The sequence below is a fragment of the Ovis aries genome, chromosome 14, assembly GCF_016772045.2.
Source record: "Ovis aries strain OAR_USU_Benz2616 breed Rambouillet chromosome 14, ARS-UI_Ramb_v3.0, whole genome shotgun sequence".
Lineage (NCBI taxonomy): Eukaryota > Metazoa > Chordata > Mammalia > Artiodactyla > Bovidae > Ovis > Ovis aries.
The window spans coordinates 34,771,966-34,793,045 of record NC_056067.1 but is presented as its reverse complement, the minus strand read 5'-3'; the positions used below and the strand labels follow the sequence as shown (position 1 = coordinate 34,793,045).

The 21,080-nt window shown below is 53.3% G+C and overlaps 4 protein-coding genes across 13 annotated transcripts in view; 2 read left to right on the top strand and 2 right to left on the bottom strand.

Annotated features, from left to right (window-relative positions):
- Nucleotides 1-9,970, top strand: part of GFOD2 (Gfo/Idh/MocA-like oxidoreductase domain containing 2) — a 41,203-nt gene extending 31,233 nt beyond the window's left edge. For all 5 annotated transcript variants that reach the window (XM_004015077.5, XM_060398404.1, XM_042231820.1 and 2 more), the window contains one exon: nt 8,421-9,970. In XM_004015077.5, the coding sequence (XP_004015126.1) occupies nt 8,421-9,319 (899 nt within the window). In that variant the 3' untranslated portion in view covers nt 9,320-9,970. The remainder of the gene's footprint in view (nt 1-8,420) is intronic.
- A 2,696-nt stretch (nt 9,971-12,666) lies between these two features.
- C14H16orf86 (chromosome 14 C16orf86 homolog) lies at nt 12,667-14,554 on the bottom strand. The gene is made up of 4 exons (XM_027978098.3): nt 14,389-14,554; nt 13,969-14,195; nt 13,382-13,629; nt 12,667-13,280 (listed from the first exon to the last, which is right to left on the bottom strand). The coding sequence occupies exons 1-4, from the start codon at nt 14,491-14,493 to the stop codon at nt 12,871-12,873; spliced, it is 990 nt and encodes a 329-aa protein (XP_027833899.1). The 5' UTR covers nt 14,494-14,554; the 3' UTR covers nt 12,667-12,870.
- A 159-nt stretch (nt 14,555-14,713) lies between these two features.
- ENKD1 (enkurin domain containing 1) lies at nt 14,714-18,200 on the top strand. 4 transcript variants are annotated; one of them, XM_027978095.3, is made up of 8 exons: nt 14,714-14,773; nt 15,000-15,099; nt 15,185-15,385; nt 15,927-16,099; nt 17,122-17,247; nt 17,336-17,499; nt 17,600-17,736; nt 17,827-18,200. In XM_027978095.3, exons 2-8 carry the CDS (start codon nt 15,015-15,017, stop codon nt 17,985-17,987), a joined length of 1,047 nt encoding a protein of 348 aa, XP_027833896.1. In that variant the 5' UTR covers nt 14,714-14,773; nt 15,000-15,014; the 3' UTR covers nt 17,988-18,200. The 4 variants fall into 4 exon arrangements, with proteins under 4 accessions (XP_027833896.1, XP_004015124.2, XP_027833897.1 ...); XM_004015075.6 differs by having other exon boundaries at nt 14,714-14,818; XM_027978096.3 differs by having other exon boundaries at nt 14,714-14,818; nt 17,600-17,740.
- Nucleotides 18,201-18,386: 186 nt separating this feature from the next.
- PARD6A (par-6 family cell polarity regulator alpha) lies at nt 18,387-20,275 on the bottom strand. 3 transcript variants are annotated; one of them, XM_004015074.4, is made up of 3 exons: nt 20,108-20,275; nt 19,500-19,722; nt 18,387-19,262 (listed from the first exon to the last, which is right to left on the bottom strand). In XM_004015074.4, exons 1-3 carry the CDS (start codon nt 20,168-20,170, stop codon nt 18,514-18,516), a joined length of 1,035 nt encoding a protein of 344 aa, XP_004015123.2. In that variant the 5' UTR covers nt 20,171-20,275; the 3' UTR covers nt 18,387-18,513. The 3 variants fall into 3 exon arrangements, with proteins under 3 accessions (XP_004015123.2, XP_012045361.2, XP_012045360.2); XM_012189971.3 differs by having other exon boundaries at nt 18,387-19,259; XM_012189970.3 differs by having other exon boundaries at nt 18,387-19,722.
- Between the last annotated feature and the right edge of the window lie 805 nt (nt 20,276-21,080).

Below are 21,080 nucleotides of genomic sequence, written 5' to 3'. Positions count from 1 at the left end.
TGTCTGTCACCTCAACAGGCGTCTGTCTGGTTGTTGATTTGGGGCATATAAGTTTTGACCAAAAATTATAGATGGTTTGTCTTTTCCAGAGGGCTCTCTCTGAGGGTGTTGTGACATTGGAGCTATTCACTGGCCCTAGATTTTTAGAGCAGATCATGCTCCCAGATTGAGTTTAGAAGTAGACTTAAGTCAGCACTTAAACAGAGGACTGGTTCAAGGGAATCAAGCTACCATGGTCTCTTGACTTGTCACCGTTCCTTGTGGCATGAGTGCAGGTTGGTGAGGGTGTGTGCGGAGGCAGAGTTCTAGAGGCTCTCAGTCAGCTTCTTGAACTTTAGGGTTCCCACAGAGGCCATTTCCTAGCTATGTAAGGAGGAGGAGACCCAGAGTTCTTGGGGCACAAGCTGCTGGTGTTTTCCTCATACAGGACAACACTGGACTTTGGGCCATTTACTATAAACAGGAAGGACAGCTTCTGGAGTCTTGTATACCAGCCCTCAGTGAAGTAAAGCCATCAGCCCTGTCTCCACACCTCTGCTGTCAGCAGGGAGGAGGGTGTGCATGCAGGTCCTTGGTCTGTTCTTGCAGGCGCATGATCTCAGGGCCAAGCTGGTTGGGCTGAGGGAGCCATGTCGGCCGCATGTGCCATCAGGCACTGCCCACTGAGGCCCCAAAGGAGTCACTGAGCCTATTGCAGCCATGAGGTTAACTCCCTGTGTGCTTGCTTGCTTGCTTTGTGAGAATTCTGACTTAACTTCCACTCATACGGAAGAGGCCATGAGAACTGCTCTAGTTTTCCCAAATGACTGGATATGAGTGCAGAAACGGCTGTAGGCAGAACACCAAACTGACCTTGACATCAGGCCCCGCTTCTGGTCCTGTTTCTGTCCCTGTCAACCTCTGGGGGCCCCTGTGAAATGAAGGTATCATTCAGTCTTTCCAGCTTGATATGACTGCCTCCATATACTAACCAAGAAAGATACTGGCATCGCGTTACAGGGGAAAGCCTGGCTTTCCTGTTGTCCCAAGTGGAAGGACAGATTTGTTTAAGTTAAATTCACATCAAAAATAAATAGTAGGAGTCTCCTCTGGATGTTCACTAGATAAATGTTCAGATGTTCACTGAGTCGAATGTAGCTCAGAAATGAAACTAAGCATTCTAAGTCATCTCAAACGTGAAAAACTTTTCTGTGGGTTAGGGGACTATATTTAAGTTAATTCCTCAAAAGCAGGACCTGTTCTTTCTTCCTGTAATGTAAAGCTCTGGCACTATCTGGTTCTTGTACATCGTTTAGATGAAGAATAGAATAGACACATTGATAGTTACAAAAATGCAGTGCGTTTGAAAGGGCTCAGAGTCAGCATTCCAGAACACCCCCACCACTGTTCCACCTGTGTGTTCCCGTGTATGGGTCCCGCTATGTATGCATGAAAGGATATTTTCCTGTTTTCCCCACTTACATATCTTTTTTCTTTGTTACCCTTTCTGTTACAGGTGCTATGTCTCTTATGTTTCATTAAGGATATAAGCTTTAGGGACTTTGCTGACAGTCCAGTGGTCAGGGCTCCACGCTTCTACTGCAGGGGGCATGAGTTTGGTCCCTGGTCTGGGGAACTAAGGTCCCTGCATGGCCTATTAATTAATTAATTTAAAGGAGATTAAGCTTTAGATCCTCAATCTTTTTAGAACCAGGAAAAAAAAAAAAGACATGTTTACTTAACAGGATAGCTGTTGAAGTACTCTAATTTTAGATAAGCTCTTCCAGATTTTGAACCCATAAGAAGTTAAATCATAGTTGTCTCAAGTCTATTGAGTGAAGGATCCTTCTTGCATTGCCCAGCATGGTGAAAGGTTAAGTCAGAGAGATGAGAAGCAGTTAAGTGAGGCATGCCGCACCTGTCCACATTTGTAGCTATAAAGCAAATCTGTGACTTAGACTTTTCTTCTTCTAAAACTTTTGATGCCAGTCAGAGTACCACATTTTCTTCTTTTGAAATCCATAGGCATAAAGTAAAAAATGTTGGACCTGCAGGGACAATGAAGAGAGTATCTAGTCCAGCCTTTCTCAGAGATGCTGGGCCAGCAGCAGCAGCATCACCTGGGAAATTGTTATGAATCCAAATTCTGGGCCCCTTCCCAGACCTTCTCAGCGGGTGAGGCCTACCAATTTTTGAACAAGCATTCTGGGAGATTCTGATCCACAGTAAGGATTGAGAGCCACTGATCTCATCCAACACCTTCATTTCCAGTTACAGAAACCCACGCCCAGAAACATTCAAGGTCACAGCATCTCACTTAGCCTTAGTGCTGTAGGCAAAATCACATTTTCCTCAGCTTCTTAGATCACTGTGTTCTTATGTCATTTCTGAGGCCATAAAGAGTGTTTCTTCCCTCATTCTTAATAGTTTTTTTCTAATAAGTTTTTTTCTAAAACTAATCCATGGACTTATCCTCTAGAGACGTACTTTTCACTTCACAGCTCTTTTCTATAGCCTTTTGCATGCATGCTTGCTAAGTGGCTTCAATCGTATCCAACTCTTTGCCCCCCAGTGGACAGTAGCCCACCAGGCTCCTTTGTCCGTGGGATACTCCAAGCAAGCATACTGGAGTGGGTTGCCATGCCTTCCTCCAAGAGGGCTTCTCCGACCCAGGGATCGAACCCGTGTCTCTTATGTCTCCTGCATTGGCAAGCGGGTTCTTTACCACTAGTGCCACCTGGGAATCCCCTGTGGCATCTTACTTTCCACCTTTATTTGACTTTTCACTTTCTTCCACCTTAGATTGCATCCTTATGGCTTTCCCATGAATTCCTTAGAGGAGAAGGGACTCTATATGTTTCTTTTCTCAGTTTAGAAGTGGTTCCAAACAATTTTAATGTATAAAGTGCCCTAGCATTTTTGCTACAGTTGAATGTTTTCCTAAGTCCATTGCTAGAAGGTAACTTTCTGTGCCCACTTCTTGGCACTTGTGGCTTCATTAGAAAAACACTGGGTGTGCCAGTCCTTTCCCCATGGGCTATTGAGATAACAAAGGACCATTCCTCAAGCAGCCTGACCCAGATAATTTACTCCCAAGAACACCAGCCCCTTGGGGTACCTTCTCTGGCCCCCAGTCCAGATCATGTCCCTGCTGTGGATTCTCATGTTAACATTTATATCATCTTTACTGCCTTGATCACAAGTGCAGTTCTGCATGTATTCATGTGATAATTTGATTCACGGCACTCTCTGCCACTAAAGTGTAGGTTGTCTGAAGGTAGCCATCATGCCTGATGTATCCCAGAGCTTGGCACAAGGCCCAGCACAGCTGGTTGAATGATAGTGTCACAACTTCTGGCTGTACAAGCCCAGCCTGCTGGTGTGACCCAGGGAGCTGACAGGGGCCTGTAACCCAAGAGAGAATGGGCTGTGGGCAGCAGTGATTCTGTCTGGTAGCTTTCAAACTTATTTTTCTAAGTTCAGTTCAGTTCAGTAACTCAGTCGTGTCTGACTCTTTGTGACCCCATGAACTGCAGCACGCCAGGTCTCCCTGTCCATCACCCAACTCCCAGAGTCCACCCAAACTCATGTCCATTGAGTTGGTAATGCCATCCAACCATCTCATCCTCTGTTGTCCCCTTTTCCTCCTGCCCTCAACCTTTCCCAGCATCAAGGTCTTTTCCAATCAGTCGGCTCTTCGCATGAGGTGGCCAAAGTATTGGAGTTTCAGCTTCAACATCAGTCCTTCCAATGAACACCCAGGACTGATCTCCTTTTAGGATGGACTGGTTGGATCTCCTTGCAGTCCAAGGGACTCTCAAGAGTCTTCTCCAACACCACAGTTCAAAAGCATCAATTCTTCTGCGCTCAGCTTTCTTTGTAGTCCAACTCTCATATATTTTTCTAAGTAGCAGAACCTTTTTTGTTTTGTTTGTTTTTAAAGGCAGAATCCATGGATTTTGTAAAGCATGAAAGTGGTGCTTTTTTGGGGGCTGCTCCTCTCCCCTGCTGTTTGAAATCACGTATCTAGGCCTACACCTCTAGAGAGAGTCGCAGTGGTGTTGTCTCAGAGCTGTCATACATTACTGAGAAACAAAAAGGTGGTCTGGGACAGCTTCTCGGGGGTGCTTCACTCCTGGGTCGTCTGGGGAGTGTGAACTGGGAGAGGCTTGTTCAACCTCCAAATTTCATCTGAGCTAATTGCACTCAGCATCCATGCTTCCCCATTCCGTGGAGACAGAAAGTGACTTTCAGCTTCTCTAACCTCTTTTTTGACTTTCTAACAGGAAAGCTCAATAAACTTAAGTAAATATATCTCTGGAGGCACCCTCAATATCTTCCTCAAGGTACACACCCTGTGGCCAGCAGGGGCCTGTTTCACTCAAGATGGCCTTTAGCCCCCACACTGATTGCACTGCTGGGTCCCAAGTTCAGAAACTCTCCTGTCCTTCAGCCTCAGAAAGGACTCTCCTCCTTCCCTGACTGCTTGTGGCATGAAACCAGAGATGCCTTTAGATTCTGGTTTTATCACCACCAGACTCAGCAGCCATATGAGTCCTTTTCCTCCCAGCCCGCCCCCTTTCCTCCCCAGCGTCCACCCCCACCTCCGGCTGTGCACAGTCAAAGCAGGAAGCCTCTGGGTTGGCCAGAAGCAACTGAGAACTGCTCTGAGAGGCAGCTCTCACATGGGGGATCTGAGAACCTAATTTCTCATTACTTCCCTCATCAGCCGCGTGTTCAGCAGCCAAGTGACCAGGTTCTCGCCCGGCATTGTGATTCTCCTGTCCCTAATCCTAAAACCCCTCAAGTGTGGGGAGGGATCGGAGACCCTCCAGGAGCAGAAAGTGATAGCAGTTGGGGGCGACTCTCTCCGCAGGGGCCCCCCTCCAGCTCCAGACCCCAGTACAAGGGCCTGTCCCCTTGCCCAGGCCCCCTGCTCTGTGCACACGGCTCCCTGCCTTGGGCATGTGGCACTTGGCTAGCCATTCTCCTGGTGGTCCTGCCAGTACCTGTTGTAAAGCTTTTGTTATTATTTGGAGAAGAACAAGAGATTTCAAGAGCTCTGTGAAGTGAGGAGATTGAACTATGTCACAGGTGCCTGATCTGCATGCACTCCTCCTTGCCACAGCACTGAGGTTCACAGCACTGGGAGTTCACACCCGAGAATTCTGTCTGTGCAGATGGCGAAGGCCATGTGGGGTTCTCAAGGGTCAGGGTGGTGGGGAGAGTGCAGGAAGTGAGGGGAGCTTGGAAGGACTGGCCAAAGGCACGAGATTATCCACTGTGGGCTTTGTCAGGACGTGAGCTTCTGAAGGGCTGGGCTGGACTTAGCTCTCTGAGAGGCCTGATACACAGTACATTGAATAAGAAAACTTGTCTGTGTTCATGTTGATGTTTAAATACCTTTTAAAAATTAAAATTTCAAAATATTGAACATCAGTATTATTGGCCTAGAAAATGTAGCTTCTGTGTGAGTCATAAGATCTAGGTCACAGTGGGCCCTTTTTTCCTGTATTTATGACATCTGCTGAGTCTCCCATGGTGATGGTTATGAACTACCAAGGACAGAGCTGGGCTGAGTATTTACATATACCACCTCATTTGACTTAGTCTTCTCTCCTACCCTGCATGGTAAATATGACTCTCCTACAGCGCAGTAAACCGGAACCCAGAGAGGTTTAGAAATGTCTCAGGTCATGCAGCAATTAAGTGAGAGAACCAGACTTTGAACCCCAGTGTCTGGGTCCAGAGCGTGAGTTCAGCACCAGTGAATGCCCTTTCTGGGCAGTCAGCTGTCCTGGGTCCCCATTGTTTCTACTGCAAGGTGACCAGCTGAGTTCCCCTTGAGCCTGTGTGAATGGAATCCAGATCCAGCAGAAGGTACACCTTGCAGTGGGCCACCAGAAATTATCTGTGTCTCAGCCATTCCCCCTTTGAAAACACTGAGAAAACTTTCAGGGGACCAAGGGAATGACACCAGAGTTACTGGAGATACACATACCCGGAGAAAGCATAATCTTGCCCTGGCTGCCCCGAGATACAGGTGTCCAGGCTTGGAGACTGCTCTGCCAACCAGTAAGTGCCTACGCAGTGGGAGAGTGGAGCCTGGATGGCACTGGAGGGGAAGCCTGAATGTGAACATTGTTCGAGGAGAGTAAGCAGCAACAGAGATTCCAGCCCGAGACTCTGTGTCCTGAGCACAGCAGCTAGGCCTGCCCCTGTCTGTCCATCGTCTCTGTTTAGCAATCAGCACCTCTCCTCAGCCATCAAGTCTTCGTGTAAGAAGCAGCCCTCTTCTCACATTCAGTGGCTCAAGCAGAATGAACAGGAGAGGGACCACGGGAGGCAAAGGGATCAAAAAAAAAACTTTAGAGGGGCGTACAAAGCATGTATGTATGACCTTGTGGATAGGCAACTGTAAGGACTCTGGCTCATTCTGAATGAGGTGAGAAGCCAGCAGAGGGTTTGATGCAGCACAGAGATATGATCTGATCCATCTTAAATTTCAACAGAGTTCCCCTGGCTTCTGTGTTAAGAAAAAACTGAGAGAAACCAGTTACGTTGCCATGGCAATAATCCAGGTGGAAAAGAGTGGTGACTTGGATGAGGCAGGTGGCAGTGCTGGTAGTGAGAACTGGTGAGATCCTGGAAGTAGTTTGAAAGCCAAGCCAACAGGATTTATTGATGATTGAAAATGGGATGTGAGAGTGATTTCAGTGATTTTGGCTTAAAAAACTGAGAGAACAGTGTCGTCATTGTCTGAGATGGAGAAACTCAGGGACAGGATTCCATCCCCACTCCTACCCCTGCCCTTGTCTTTGTGAGAGATCCTACCAGCTCTCTATCCCATTTCCTCCACTGCTTATAGACCCTGTGTAACCCCTTCAGCCGGTTTCCTGGTATGCACTCAGGGCTTTAGGAATCCTGGCTCCTGGGCCTTTACTGCCTCAGTGCCTTTGCACATGCAGTTCCCTGCCTGGGTGTCCTTTCCCCCTTAGGGGAACATCTCCATGGAACATCTGCATCCTTAAGGATAACCCCTTCCCTTATCCTGCGATTTATACCAGACCCTTGAGCTTATTCCCTCAAGAAGCCCATGACTTCTTGGAGGAATTGAGGAGGAAGGGTTTGAGTCACACCCCAAGGATAGTGTCTGTGGAATGAGTAATGGAATAACTGGATGTCTTCACCCTTCCCAGCTTGCTGTACCCCAAAACCATGTGTGTGTCCCATCCATACCACTTGTTGGGCTTTTAAATATTTTCTATTGAAGATACAAGCATAAGACTTTCTTCCACTTGAACCACACCAAGTTGACAGGAATGCTCCAGGAATTGGTGTCTTGTGCCCTTATGAGCTTTTCATCTTGTCATGTGGAAGAGTGTTCATCCTTTCCGTTTCCTCGTGTGGGAGCTGCTCAAGTCCTCTTGCTCGCTTCAGGGCTTTGTCTAGCTTTGTTTTGCTGCCTGGGTGCCTTCCAGCTGCGGTGTACTCAGAACAGGCTTGAGACAGAAAGGATGTTTTCTCTCCTTTTCCCCTCTGACTATAGCCAAGCATTTTCTGGCCTCTTGGCTACACTAATATGTTGGACCAGTGTTTTTTGAGGACAGTCTCCAGGGACTCTTAGAGTCCTTTCTGCAATTACAGCTGAGAATGTCAAGCCCATCGCCTAGAATATAGATTTTATTTTCTTACCCCAACCTGATGATCTAATAAATGCATGAACATAAGATAAGCATATCCACCTCTCCAGCCCACTTGTATTAGGCAGTATTTTCCAGAGAAACAGAACCAACAGGATGTATATTGAGAGAGAGGGTAGAGATTTATTTTAAAGTATTGGCTCATCTGGTTGTAGGAGCTGGTTGTTCCAAAATCCACAGAGCAAATGTGAATTCTAGCAAGAGTTGATGCTGCAGACTTGACTCCAAAGGCAATATAGAGGTAGAATTTCTTCCTCTATGGGGAGCTTCAGTTGGTTTTTTTTTCCCCCAAGGCCTTCATCTGATGAGTTGAGGCCCACCCACATTGTGGAGGGCAATCTGCTCTATTCAAGATCTACTGCTTTAAATGTTAATTAGATCTAAAGGGATCTTCTCAGCAATGTCTAGGCTAGTATTTGATGGGCACCATAACCTAACCAGGTTGACACATAATACTAACCATGGTACCACCTCTCTGTGCCTCCCGCTCCTGCTTTGCACCTTCTGCCTCTACTTTCATTTCCCTTTAGGAACTTCTCTTTCTCGAACCCATAACTCTTTCTCCAGGCTCAGTCCCTGGGTACCATTTTCTTCCAGGCCAGTCACCTTCCTCTTGTCCTAGGCCACTGCTTAGCCTCAGAGCCAGCTTTCCTGAGTCATCTGCCTTCCAGAAGTGGGTTTTCTTTCCCCAGTGTGAACCCCCTGGATCTTTGAGATTTCCTGTTGTTTTCTTCTCAGGTATTGGGAAGAATGTGGTTTGTGAGAAGGCGGCAACCTCAGTGGATGCTTTCCGGATGGTGACAGCCTCACGCTACTACCCTCAGCTGATGAGCCTTGTGGGGAATGTGTTGCGCTTCCTGCCCGCCTTTGTGCGCATGAAGCAGCTGATCGCCGAGCACTACGTGGGCGCCGTGATGATTTGTGACGCCCGCGTCTACTCGGGCAGCCTGCTCAGCCCCAAGTATGGCTGGATCTGTGATGAGCTCATGGGCGGCGGGGGCCTGCACACCATGGGCACCTACATTGTGGACCTGCTGACCCACCTGACCGGCCAGAGAGCCGAGAAGGTCCACGGGCTGCTCAAGACCTTTGTGAGGCAGAATGCGGCCATCCGTGGCATCCGGCACGTCACCAGCGATGACTTCTGTTTCTTCCAGATGCTCATGGGCGGGGGCGTGTGCAGCACAGTAACTCTCAACTTCAACATGCCAGGCGCCTTTGTGCACGAGGTCATGGTGGTGGGCTCTGCGGGACGCCTGGTCGCCCGGGGTGCGGACCTTTACGGGCAGAAAAACTCTTCCCCGCACGAGGAGCTGCTGCTGAGGGACTCGCTGGCCGTGGGTGCGGGGCTGCCCGAGCAGGGCGCCCAGGACGTCCCGCTGCTCTACCTGAAGGGCATGGTCTACATGGTGCAGGCCCTGCGCCAGTCCTTCCAGGGGCAGGGGGACCGCCGCACGTGGGACCACAGCCCGGTCTCCATGGCTGCCTCGTTCGAGGACGGGCTCTACATGCAGAGTGTCGTGGATGCCATCAAACGGTCGAGCCGATCCGGGGAGTGGGAGGCGGTAGAGGTGCTGGCAGAGGAGCCCGACGCCAACCAGAACCTGTGCGAGGCGCTCCAGCGAAACAACCTGTGAGCCTGCGCATGGGCTCCCTGCCGTGGGGCAGAGGACAGGGCAGGACCAGGAGCTGTGATGGGAGGGCTTCGCGGTAGCACAGACGGTATTTTTCATTTGATAGGTCCGCTTGGGCAGAGTTGAATTCCAGTGAATTCGAAGGTGGCCCCGGGGAACCCCCCACCCCAGTGCCCACTCTGAGGGCTGGTGAGGGGGTGGCATTCTCTTGCCAGGGCTGAGAGGCCAGTACACCGCGCAAGGCAGAAGTGCCCCCGGTCTGTGAGCAGGGCTGGCAGAAGCTTGACTGGGGCGCTTCGGCAGCCTGTTTGTGGTTTTAGCCGGATGAGAAAAGCACAGTAAGGAGCCAGCCTGGCCGATGCCTCAGGCCTGAGAAGTGATGCGGGGCCTTGTTGCCATGCCTTCCTGGGCTGGGGCACCTCAGGAATGGTGAGGGCGGCAGCTCATCCCTCCCGGATCCACATCCGCCCGATCAGGCCCTTCCGGCCTCCAGGCGGTACCCCTTCTGTGGCTGGGAGGGGGTTTCTTTAGCAGGTGAGCTTTCAGGGGCTGAAGTTTCCCCAGGCAGAGGGCCCCTGCTTTGGCAGAGAGGAGCCAAGGGGGAGAGCTCTGGGACATACGAGAAATGTTAATAAATCAGAAGGTCTGACACTATGGCATGCGGTTGTTGTCTGTTTGATAGGTTGGGTTTCTTTAATAATGAAAGGCTTGTTGTTGCTGTAGATGGTTTGTATTTTTCTCTTTCCTCATGGCTCCATGGCAGCTCCGACCGACTGGATCCGTCACTGTCTAGCGGGCCACCCAGGTTCCTACCACTGCCTTCCCTCCCCTCCTGGTTTATTCCCTGTGGCTGAATCCCTGCAAGAAGTCTTTCCTCAGTGCTCAAGTCTTTACACAGGACTCAAGACTGCAGAGGCTGATCTAGCCTGATATTTAAGAGACAGTGGGAGAGTCAGGTCTCCTTGGGCTGGAGGTCAGAAGGGGTTCTGTTCTTGAAACCAAGGGGTTGTCTCCAGGGGAGCCCTGGGAGAGGAGAGGTGGGGTGGGGGCCAGGGAGTCTGGACGGCATGAACTCGGTGAAGGTGCTGCCCTGTGGCTAGGCCAGCCAGTGTCCAGCTCTGTATTTAGGATCCTGTTCTCGCCACAGGAAGAGCCTCCTCACCGTGTCAGTCAGGCTGGAAAGAATACCTCTCCTCCTTTCCTTTGGCAGGACTAAACCCGGACCAAACTGTTTCCCATTCTCTAATCTTCCCTTCTTCTGCCCTGCCCTGGACTCCTCGCCAGAAAGAGAAAGGCTCAGAGAGGATGCTCCCTCTTCCTCCTGCTCTTAGAGGAGTCACCAGGCCTGTTTTCCCATATTGTCCTGGTTTCAGACCTTGTGAGATAAAATAACAGTTACTAGTGTTGGGGTGTACTTAATGTGTGCTGGGCCCCCCGGAGAGACACTTCACATATATTATTTCATTTAATATCCAAACCAGTCAACGAGGTACTACTATTAATATTCCCATTATCCAGAGCAGAGAGGGACAGAGGTACATGAACTGGTGAGGGTCCTCTGACTACAGAGCCTGACTCTGAACTACTCCTTCTCCTGTGGCTCCTCAGACTCTAGTGCCAGGCACTGTCCCTCCCTGTGTGGGACCCATCCAGGTTACCATGTCTCTACAACAGGCATCTCAGCCTGGCCTGAACTAGGACTGTAGAGAGAACCCCACCATGCTGGGAGGAGTGAAGGAGAAGCTGCCCCCTTCCACCCAGCTCAGCTCAAGGTCATCCTTCTCTGTGTTAATAGGATGTTGCTATCCCCCTCTAAGTTTGAGAATTGACCCAAGAAAGCACATTCATCCATTGCATCTGACTGAGATGCCCTTATTAAGAAAGGGCCATGCTGTTGACCCACAGTGGCACTGAAGTTTTATAGGACTCTGCAGCGAAACCTCTTGTTTACAGTGGTGTGTTCTGAGAAGTCCCGGTGCAGACTGAACATGGGCTTAGGGCAGTCATTTTTATGAGACCCCAGGTCCTCTGTTGGTCTCCCCAGAGCCCAGGTCCATGGCCATCCTTCAGACAGCTCTACCATCATGTATCTCTTGGCTTGGTCCTGGGGAGGAGATGTACCTGGAAGTGGCCTAGACGCCTGTGGCCAAGGAAGCCAGCAGGGTTCTGGTTCCCAGAAGTGACAGGAGTCCCCAACTGGTTCCAGACTTGTCCTACAGCGCCCCCTCCTGGAGGAGACTAGCATCACCTACCAGGGTCTATTACTCAAATCTCAGAATGTTACTCAAAGTAGAGTTTTTCCGAGCCAGTGAAAATGCAGCTCATGTTTCCTCTGTTACAGCAAGCAGAAGAGAACTTCCAGAATACCTCTTGCTTGTTTTCCAACCACCAACCAAATCTAGGACTCACATTCATGCAGACAATGGCAGCAGTCTCCTCACCTCTCTATCCTTAGGCTTTCTCTTCTTTATTCTGCCCTTCATGCTGCTGCCCAGGCAACCTCTCCAGAATAGCAGACCAGGATCCCTTGTTGCCTACATCCCTCCTTATCCCTCCCAGACTCACTCAGCCTGGTCTGATGGCCATGCATCTCCTTCAGCAGACCCTCCTCCAGGGGGCTGATGTCTTCCACACTAGTGAGGCTTCATCCCTGGCAAACCTGCCTGGAAGGCCACGCCGCCCTCTCCTTCAGGAGTCTGGTGGAGAGCTGCCTCTTCACTCCTCCAGGCAAAGCGGCAGTCACCCCAGCACCTGTGGCCCATTCCCTGGGAGACAGGGAGCAAGGCCACGCACCCACTTCCTATGACCTGACAGCCCCTTTCCTTTCTCTTCCCCAGGCTCCTCCTTACCACCCTTCTCCATCCCAGGTGTTACCTTGTCTGACCTTCAGGTTCATCTGAGGAGACTTTAAATGCTCGGACTAGGCCCCACCCTTACAGATTCTGATTCAGTTAGGTCTGGGGTGCTGTGCTGTGCTTAGTCGATCAGTCAGGTCCAACTCTTTGCAAGCCCATGGACTGCAGCCTGCCAGGCTGGGGTTCTCCAGGCAAGAATACTGGAATGGGTTGCCATGCTGTCCTCCAGGGATCAAACCCAGGTCTCCTGCATTGCAGGTGGATTCTTTACCAACTGAGCCACCAGGGAAACCCAAGTATACTGGAGTGGATAGCCTATCCCTACACCAGGGGATCTTCCAAACCCAGGGATTGAACTGGGGTCTCCTGCATTGCAGGCAGATTCTTTACCAGCTGAGCCACCAGGGAAGCCTAGGTCTGAGGCAGTGCCCAGGAATCTATATTTTTGCAAATTCCCAGGCGATCCAGTGACTGCACTGGGGAATCCTTCACCCTTTTTCCCAGCTGCTCCCTCTTCAGGCATCTTATTTGGGGAATCACAGTCTGAGAAAAGGAAGAATGTTTATTTTTATCAAACGTGGGATCCCAGAGAGGGGCAGGGGCTGAGTCCCCTCCTCCACCTGAGAGCCTCAGGCCTTAGACTGCTGCTCTGGCTCAGGCTTGGGAGGGCAGGGAGTCATGGGGTGGGGGTCAGGATAATCACTTGTACTGAGGAGAGAGTGGGGGGACAAGCGGGGCATTGCAGACACTTAGCATCTTGTTGATGTCCACCTGAGTTGACTTGTCCATCTCAGCCTTGAGGCAACCGCTTACCCCCAAGCTGGGCAGACCCCCAGGCTCCTCACTGGCTTCCTCCCCCAGGGGAACCAGAGTGTGGGTCGGGGGCACAAACATACTGGGGCAGGGCAGAGTGAGGTCGGAGCCCAGCTCACCTGCCACTGGCAGCAATGCCTGCAGTTGCTCCACACCCGCCTCCTCGGGGACCACTGTCAGCTCTGACTCAGGCTCCACCTCAGCCTCAGCCTCCCTGTCCCCCTCCCCTGCCTGGTTCAGTTCAGGGTTGCAATAGTTGATGTACTGGTACAGGGGCCGCAGGCGCTGGGCCTTTCCTACAAGAACCCAGGGCAGGGCAATGACTGGAGTGCCAAGCTGGGCTGTGTTGGGTCCAGCTGGCTGGGACAAAAGGGAAGGCTCAGGAAATGCCACTCACGCTCAGGCCCCAAGGTCACTGAGGGTGCCGACACCGTGCTGGCCACCACTGGGAGCACTGGGGTTCCCAGACTCTTGCGCTTCTTGGTCTTTTTGTGCTGTTTGGCAGATGGTGAGGGCTCATTCTGATTATTCTCCGGCTCTTCCCTCTGCAGCGACAGCCCCTGTGGCAACTCACTCTCTGCCCTAGGATGGGCTTGGTGGCTCGGGCCTGTGAGGCTGGGGAACAAGGAGGCCTGAGGAGCCAGCCTGCAGCCTTGGCTCCTGTGCCCTGTCCTAGGGAACAGTCCTGCCTGCCTACCTCCCCAGGCCGTGATCCTTGTCCTTTTCCTGGTCAGTGAGGCCCTGGACTGGACAGGGACCCAGAGATCATGGGAGTTCAGTCCCCTACCAGGCCTTGAGACTTTTGCTCTGCATGTTCCCTACATCAGGGCTCTGGAGGGTCAGCAGAGGTGAGGAATGATGGTGGTGTCAGGGGATAAGGATGGACACTACTGTAAGGCCCCATTTAAGAATCCAACTGGGGTATGAGCCACCCCCACACCACCTCCCCAGTTCCCAGTCTCTTCCCTCTGAAAGCCCCCTCACTTGACCGGCTTCCTCTTCGGACCATGACTGGGCCTCACAGTGGAGGCCGTAGGCCTGGGACCTCTCTCCTCCAGGGCCTCCACCTCTGGTTTGTGCCTGTCTTCCTCCAGCTTGAGTCTCTCCTGGATCTTTGGCTCTGAGGTGGATCTTATTGGACATTTATCTTCATCCTGGGTTTGGCAGGCCTCATGGGCTGGCACCAGGCCCTGGTCTCCCATCACTGGACACTAGCGGTGACACACAGGTAACTGGTCACCATGGCCAGGTAAAGGATACAGGGACCAGCCATTAGACTCTAAATACTCTGGATGAAGGGCACCAGCCCATGCCCCTCCCAGCCTGTGGAACCTGGCCTGGCAGTTTTGGTCTATTAAAGCGCTATGACCCAAGTGTTTGAAGGTTAGACAGCCCGATGGTCACCTCAGAATTCTGAGCATGGCCACCAGGCATCTCTGTAAGCTGTGACTGCCCCACGGCTGCCCCTTCTTGGGCCCCTGGCCGCTTCTCAGCCCCTGCGGAGTCCATAGCTGCGGCGGATCAGCACTTCCTCGACGGTTGCTTGAGGGGCATTGGGGATGGAGGGCGGATCCTGAGGGGCCAGACTAGTAGACCCTGAGCGGACCCGGGAGAGGACCGGATTGGGAAGGGCAACTGACAGTCGTTCTGCTCCCCCCTCAGCTGGAACTACAGGCCCCAGAAGGCTTTGCGCCAAGGCCATTGGCCCCTGACCTCACGGACGGAAACCATTGTTGCCTGGCAACAGCAAACCCGTCGGGTGGCGGCAGTGGGCGGCAAAACCGCTCTGGTGAGCCCCTTGCCCGAGTGAGAAGCCTGCCAACGGTACTGAGAGGTGGGCTGAGAGCAGAGGTGGCGAGCGCAGGCCGGGGCCGGGAGGCGGGGTGGGGGCCGGGAACGCAGGCAGGGCACGGCTGAGGTTAGGACCCGGGGCCAGGGAGGAGGCACTGGGCTGAGAAGCCGGGTTTGGAGCCAGAGACGCGTAGCCCGGCAGGCCTCAGGTGCAACGTTTGCAGGACGGCGGCGGCGGTATGTGTGAGGGTCCGTCCCGCATCTCGGGGCCCATCCCCCCAGACCCTACGCTCTGTCCGGACTACTACCGGAGGCCGTCTTCGGGTGAGTTAGGGAGTGAAAGCGGCCTGGCAAGGGTCGGGCCCAGCTCCACCACTGACTCCGCACTCTGCCCCGTCTGGCCTCTCAGCCCAAGGGCGCCTTGAGGGAAACGCGCCGAAGTTGGACCTGCTGACGACGGATACGGACCCGGACCTAGACGCCACCCCTCCCCGCGCCCCTCGCATCCGTCCGGGAGGCCTAGAAATCCTGGAGCGTGGCCGTCGCGGCGTGGGTGGTGTGCTGCTGCAGCTCGGGGGTATCTCCCTAGGCCCAGGGGCCTCTCCCAAGAGTAAGTTCTGGTCAGAACGGACAGCGAGGCGGCTCTGAAGTCAAAACAGATAAAAAGACGGCTGCTTCCCCTTCCCTGCTCTGGGCTCAGGCTTTACCTCTCAGAGTGTCTGTTTCCCCAACTGTAGAAGGAGCGGGAAATGCACGACTTCTTCGCAGGAGAGGACTAAATGAGGCATACCCCGGAAAAGCCCGTAGCTCAGCTTCATGGATTTATGCATGGTTGGTTGTTGAGTGTCTGCTGTGCTCCAGGCCCTATGGGTGCTAGGAGAACAAGGTCGAAGAAGCGCATCATTGAATCAAGGTGGGAGACAGTAAAACAAGTGAAGAGGTGAATAGGATATGCAAGGTGATTACTAGTATACTTCATAATCAAATATGTATAAAATCATCAGAAACAGAAGATAATTATGGTGTGAGGACGAGAACAAGGTTATGTGGTGGACTTTAGAGTATGTCAGGGAGGCAGGGTGTGGGCTTGTGTGTCCACTGGGGTAAGTTGGATTGTATGGGCTGTATGTAGGGCAACATCTTTTCTCCAGGGAAGGACCCTAAAGACCATGAGAAGGAGAACATGAGGCGGATCAGGGAAATCCAGAGGCGCTTCCGTGAGCAGGAGCACAGCCAGGAGCAGGCCCAATCCAGGCCCCTGAAGGCCCTGTGGCGCTCACCCAAGTATGACAAAGTGGAGTCGCGTGTCAAGGCTCAGCTGCAGGTACCTGCCTCAGGGAGCCCCAAGTGTTGCCCGTCTTGTTGGCCAACAGGACATTATACTCTGACTTGAGTTATGAGGAGGGAGGAAACCCACAGTGGGCTGAGGTCACAGGGGATGAAGAGCTGGTCCTGCTGCAGAGTGGGGCTGTGGCCTTTCTCTGAAGTGATGACAGCTGGGTGATTCTGAGGGGCAAGTCGGAATTAGGCAAGGGGAGAATAGAGGAGAACATTTTATAGAAATGGAACCTTGTGGTTCCAGGGTCCCTGGTCCTAACACCAGGGACTTAGGAGTGTGGGCAGTGGGGATGCTGTGTTCAGTTCACTATGAGGGAGGAAGAACATGAGGTTAGGCTAAGAAGTCAGCTGGACCCACATCATAAAGGGCCACATAAATCCATTTTTTTAAACCTTTATTTCTAAGGACAATGGGAAGGGCAGGGGTATGTATGGTGGTAAGATTCTATCTGGGGTAGCTAGTGGTGCCACTTCTCTTTCCAGGGGTCTGAGAAGGAGAAGTAGGACAGAAAAAAAGACAAGGTCATATGTGGGTGTGTTGAAGCTGAAGCTTTTGTGGGGCTTCCAGGGAGTGGGAATGTGTCCAAGAGGCAGATGGAGAATCAGGTCTGGATCTCAGAAGTGAGACCCAGGAGCTATTGAGGACGAGGCTGAGGATAGTGAAACCAGGGAAGTGACCCTGGATTTGGGGGCTTGGAGACCAGCTGTTGGTGGCCTTGGTAGGGACAGAGCCAGAAAGCTTGACTAGGAAGGAGAGAAAAAGAGAACGATGACTGAAGCCAGGACTGAGGTAGAGGGAGGGAAATATGTTTTCTGAGAGATGTGAAAAACACACAGGTTTAAATGCTGATGTGATGGAAGTACTTATTCAAGAGGAAGGAGGCCAGGTCCAGAGGACTGGTGATAGAGAAAGATCCTGAAAGACAGGAGGGACAGAGGCATGGTCTTACAGCTTGAGACCCTGACTTCAGCCTGACTGACCACCCCCCGCTCTGCCTTGGCCTCCAGGAGCCCGGCCCTGCCTCTAGAACTGAGCCAGCCCACTTTCTGCGGGCCCATTCCCGTTGCGGCCCCGGGCTCCCACCACCCCGTGTCCCCAGTCCCCAGCTAACCCTACCAGGTCCCAATGCTAAGGTGAGAGGATATGTGGGGGCTGGGAGGTGGGGCAGGGATTCCGGGGCACCACACAGTGCTGTTTCATCATGCTGGCCATGTCCCGCAGGCCCCAGGTCTGGGTGTGGACTTCATTATGCACAATGCCCGCACTGCCAAGAGGGCCCCCCGGCGGCATTCTCGCTCGCTGCAAGTCCTGGCACAGGTGCTGGAGCAGCAACGGCAAGCCCAGGAGCACTACAACGCCACGCAGAAGGGTCACGTGCCCCATTAGTAGGTCCTACTGCTCCCCCCACTCCTGGGAAGGGGCACTTATGGAGGGTGGAAGCCCACGTCTGCCTAGGGTCATCAGCCCTGGGTCTGTGCATCACAGCTTGTTGGAGCGCAGGGACCTGTGGCGGCGGGAGGCTGAGGCCCGTCAGCACAGCCAACCAGACCCAGCCATGCCCCCTGGCCACACTCGCATGCCTGAGAACCAGCGGCTGGAGACACTGAGCAGTCTGCTCCAGAGTGAGTACGTGGGCAAGGGGAGCTGGCTGGGGAACCCACCAGGTACTATGCACCCCTGCCCAGCATTTACTGTTCCTGGGGCCCCTGTAGGCCAGAGCCAGCTGCTGCGCGAGCTGGTGCTGCTGCCTGCGGGGGCGGATTCACTGAGGGCCCAGAGCCACCGTGCTGAGCTGGACCGGAAGCTGGTGCAGGTAGAGGAGGCCATCAAGATCTTTTCCCGTCCCAAAGTCTTTGTGAAGATGGATTCCTGAGCCCTTTTATGGGGACAGTGACTGGGTCTTACTGAAGGTCACAGCATGGTTGCTAAGGGCAGGATTGGGCCCCATCATAGAGTGGAGTTCGAAGACAGGAGCAGTGGAGAGGGGGCAGTGTCCCCAGAGCCCTCTTCCCAGCCACTGGTGGCTGTGGAAGGGCCATCCCAGCCTCATAACCCTTTATCAAAATTAAACCTTTTGTACACAGTGGGGTTTGTTTCCATAAGTGCTTTTCTTACCCTAGAAATGCCAAACCTGTTGTTCCTCCCGCAGTGTGACTACAGGAAGACTTCTCTGGTGCCCTTATCACACTCACTCCTGCCACATGTCCAGAGAAGAAGGCAAAATTGTTGGATCAGGGAGGAGGCTAGGGCTGGGAAACAGAATGACCATAACTGCATTTGTAGAAAACCTTTAATGTTCCCCAGACTGAGAGGGCCCGTAAGCACGCTGAAACCTCCCACTGGGAAAGTCCTTGGAGTGTCCCAGAGCCTGGAGTGGCAAGGGGCTGCATCCTTCCCTGTCAGAGGCTGAAGCCACTACCATCTCCTCGAATGCTACTCCCCCAACCAGAGCTGGCCTGCTCCCGATCATCCAGGGAGGGCAGAGAGCTGCGGGCAGCAGGAAGTAGGCGGCTTGTGCGCAGGTCCCAGCATGGAGGCCCTTGAGACAGCCCATTGGAACAGGGAGGCTGGCGGTTCTCAATGATTAGATCGCTGCTGTCATCGTCGCTGTCAGGCTCAGCAGGCCCAGCAGAAGGAGGCCCTGCCAGACGCCCGGATGCCCCACGCACCACATTATTGCGCTGATTGGCTGGCTTGACAGTGACAATGAGGTTGTGGCTGTTGGCGACCATCATGTCCGTCACTTGGTCCAAGGTCTTCCCAGCTACCTCAATGCCATTGACCTCGAGGATCTCATCACTGACTGCCAGCAGCCCTGTACTCTCAGCCAGGCCCCCTCGTACCAGGCGGGAGATGAAGATGCCTGGAACCCGTTCCAGGCCCTGGGGAGCTACTCGCACACTCATGCCATCTCGGATGTAGAAACCCAGGGGGCGGTCGGAACCATGCTTATGCAGCCGCACCCGTCGGTGGGTCTCAGGCAGTAGGTCCACATCTATGACTGAAGAAACCTGGCGGAAATCTTGTGGCAGGCTGATCAGTAGCGGTGGCCGGGTGCGCAGAGGTGCCACTGGCCGAAGTAGGAGCCCTTTCTTGCGCCGTTGCAGAGAGTTGGAGCCAAAGGCCAGGCCACTGGAATCAGCTTCTGCTGCAGGAAAGGGAGGCGCTGAGATCAGAAACCCTGCTCTCCCATTTGGGCCCTTTTCCATCAGGCCCAGGCCTCCTTGAGGAGGGGGCACTGTAGCTATTTCTTGACACCTGGAGGTCAGGCCAAGGGCAGGGACCACAGAGGGTGAAGCCTGGATACCTTGGGCATAGACTAACCCTGATAGACCTGCCCTGTCACCGTACCCCACAGAGGCTGCCCATTGTACCCCATCCTCACCCCGCTTCTGCACTAGCAGGCGCAGTGGTGGGGGCCCACTGGACAGGGCCCGGTGCAGGCTATCGTCGTTGGTGAGGGGTAGTAGGTCGCCGTGAGCATCAGTATAGCCAAGCAGCACGTCCAGGCCCGGGATCTGGTGTACTGCACACAGCAACCGAGAAAACTCCTGGAAGCCACTCACTGAAGCGCGAGGCAGAGCAAAGCGTCGGAACTCAGCATCAAACTGGAGGCAGGGGGTGGGAGGAGAGGAGAGGTAAGAATGGACTCCGTGCCCTTTCTCACCATAGGTCCGAAGGTGGCAGAGGTGAGAAAGACGGGTTCACAACAGCTGTAGCCTTGCACACAGACCTCAGCTCCAGGACAAGGGACGCTGTCCAAGGTCTACTCCCCGCCCTCCATGTACCCAGGCCACAGAGGGACTCCAGAGGCCGGCAGTAGAGGAAGGAGGATGGATGGGGGAAAGTGAGAAGAAAAGCCTGAAAATGGGACGGGGAGGATGGAGAAGAGGAAAAGGTGGTGGGGACCAAGGAGCCAGGAAGGGGAGAATGAGGGAATTGGAAGCGCCTAGCTAGGGCCGAGGCCGGAGCCAGGGCTGGAGGGGCCCTTACTTTGCTCTTCACCTCGACGATGCTGTCGGGACTGCGTGCCGGAGTCCTCTGTGGCCTGGCCATGGCAGGGCCGGGCGGGACGGGAACGATGCCCCAGACGGCCCGCCGAGGCGCAGGTGCACAGCCCCTCCAGTCGCCCGCGCCGCCCCGCCCTCCTCTCCGAACCGTGACGTCAAGGGGGCAGCGACGCAGAAAGGAAAGCCGAGTCCACGTTTCCTAGGAAACGGAGATGGGGTGGAGGAGTCTTTGCTTCTTCTTACGTCATTACGCTACGGTCCGAGCGTCCCAGAGTCTAGGGGAGGGGCTTGGCCAATCCGAGGGGAGAATGAGAGAAGTGGTGATTATCGAATACTGTGTACTTTTATTTCCAGTCCCTTGGACTGCAAGGAGATCCAACAAGTCCATTCTGAAGGAGATCAACCCTGGGATTTCTTTGGAAGGAATGATGCTAAAGCTGAAACTCCAGTACTTTGGCCACCTCATGCGAAGAGTTGACTCATTGGAAAAGACTTTGATGCTGGGAGGGATTGGGGGCAGGAGGAGAAGGGGACGACAGAGGATGAGATGGCTGGATAGCATCACTGACTCGGTGGACATGAATCTGAGTGAACTCCGGGAGTTGGTGATGGACAGGGAGGCCTGGCGTGCTGCGATTCATGGGGTCGCAAAGAGTCGGACACGACTGAGCGACTGAACTGAACGAGCCTGGTGGGCTGCAGTCCATGGGGTCGCTAAAAGTCGGACACGACTGAGCGACTTCACTTTCACTTTTCACTTTCATGCACTGGAGAAGGAAATGGCAACCCACTCCGGTGTTCTTGCCTGGAGAATCCCAGGGACGGGGGAGCCTCGTGGGCTGCTGTCTGTGGGGTCGCACAGAGTCGGACACGACTTAAGTGACTTAGCAGAAGCAGCAGCAACAAGACTGCGCATTTTGTAGATGAAGAAAGTGGAGTCACAACAAATACTTGCT

Excerpts from the sequence above, each read along its gene's own strand:
- PARD6A (XM_012189970.3), bottom strand. The coding sequence starts at position 20,170 with ATGGCCAGGCCACAGAGGACTCCGGCACGCAGTCCCGACAGCATCGTC. Across the intron at positions 19,723-20,107 it reads TCGTCGAGGTGAAGAGCAAA|TTTGATGCTGAGTTCCGACG; the intron begins GTAAGGGCCCCT and ends CCCTGCCTCCAG.
- C14H16orf86 (XM_027978098.3), bottom strand. The coding sequence starts at position 14,493 with ATGGACTCCGCAGGGGCTGAGAAGCGGCCAGGGGCCCAAGAAGGGGCA. Across the intron at positions 14,196-14,388 it reads GCCATGCTCAGAATTCTGAG|TGTCCAGTGATGGGAGACCA; the intron begins GTGACCATCGGG and ends TGTCACCGCTAG. Across the intron at positions 13,630-13,968 it reads CCGAAGAGGAAGCCGGTCAA|GCTGGCTCCTCAGGCCTCCT; the intron begins GTGAGGGGGCTT and ends CCAAGGCTGCAG.
- ENKD1 (XM_027978095.3), top strand. The coding sequence starts at position 15,015 with ATGTGTGAGGGTCCGTCCCGCATCTCGGGGCCCATCCCCCCAGACCCT. Across the intron at positions 15,386-15,926 it reads CCCAGGGGCCTCTCCCAAGA|GGAAGGACCCTAAAGACCAT; the intron begins GTAAGTTCTGGT and ends TCTTTTCTCCAG. Across the intron at positions 17,737-17,826 it reads ACTGAGCAGTCTGCTCCAGA|GCCAGAGCCAGCTGCTGCGC; the intron begins GTGAGTACGTGG and ends GGGCCCCTGTAG.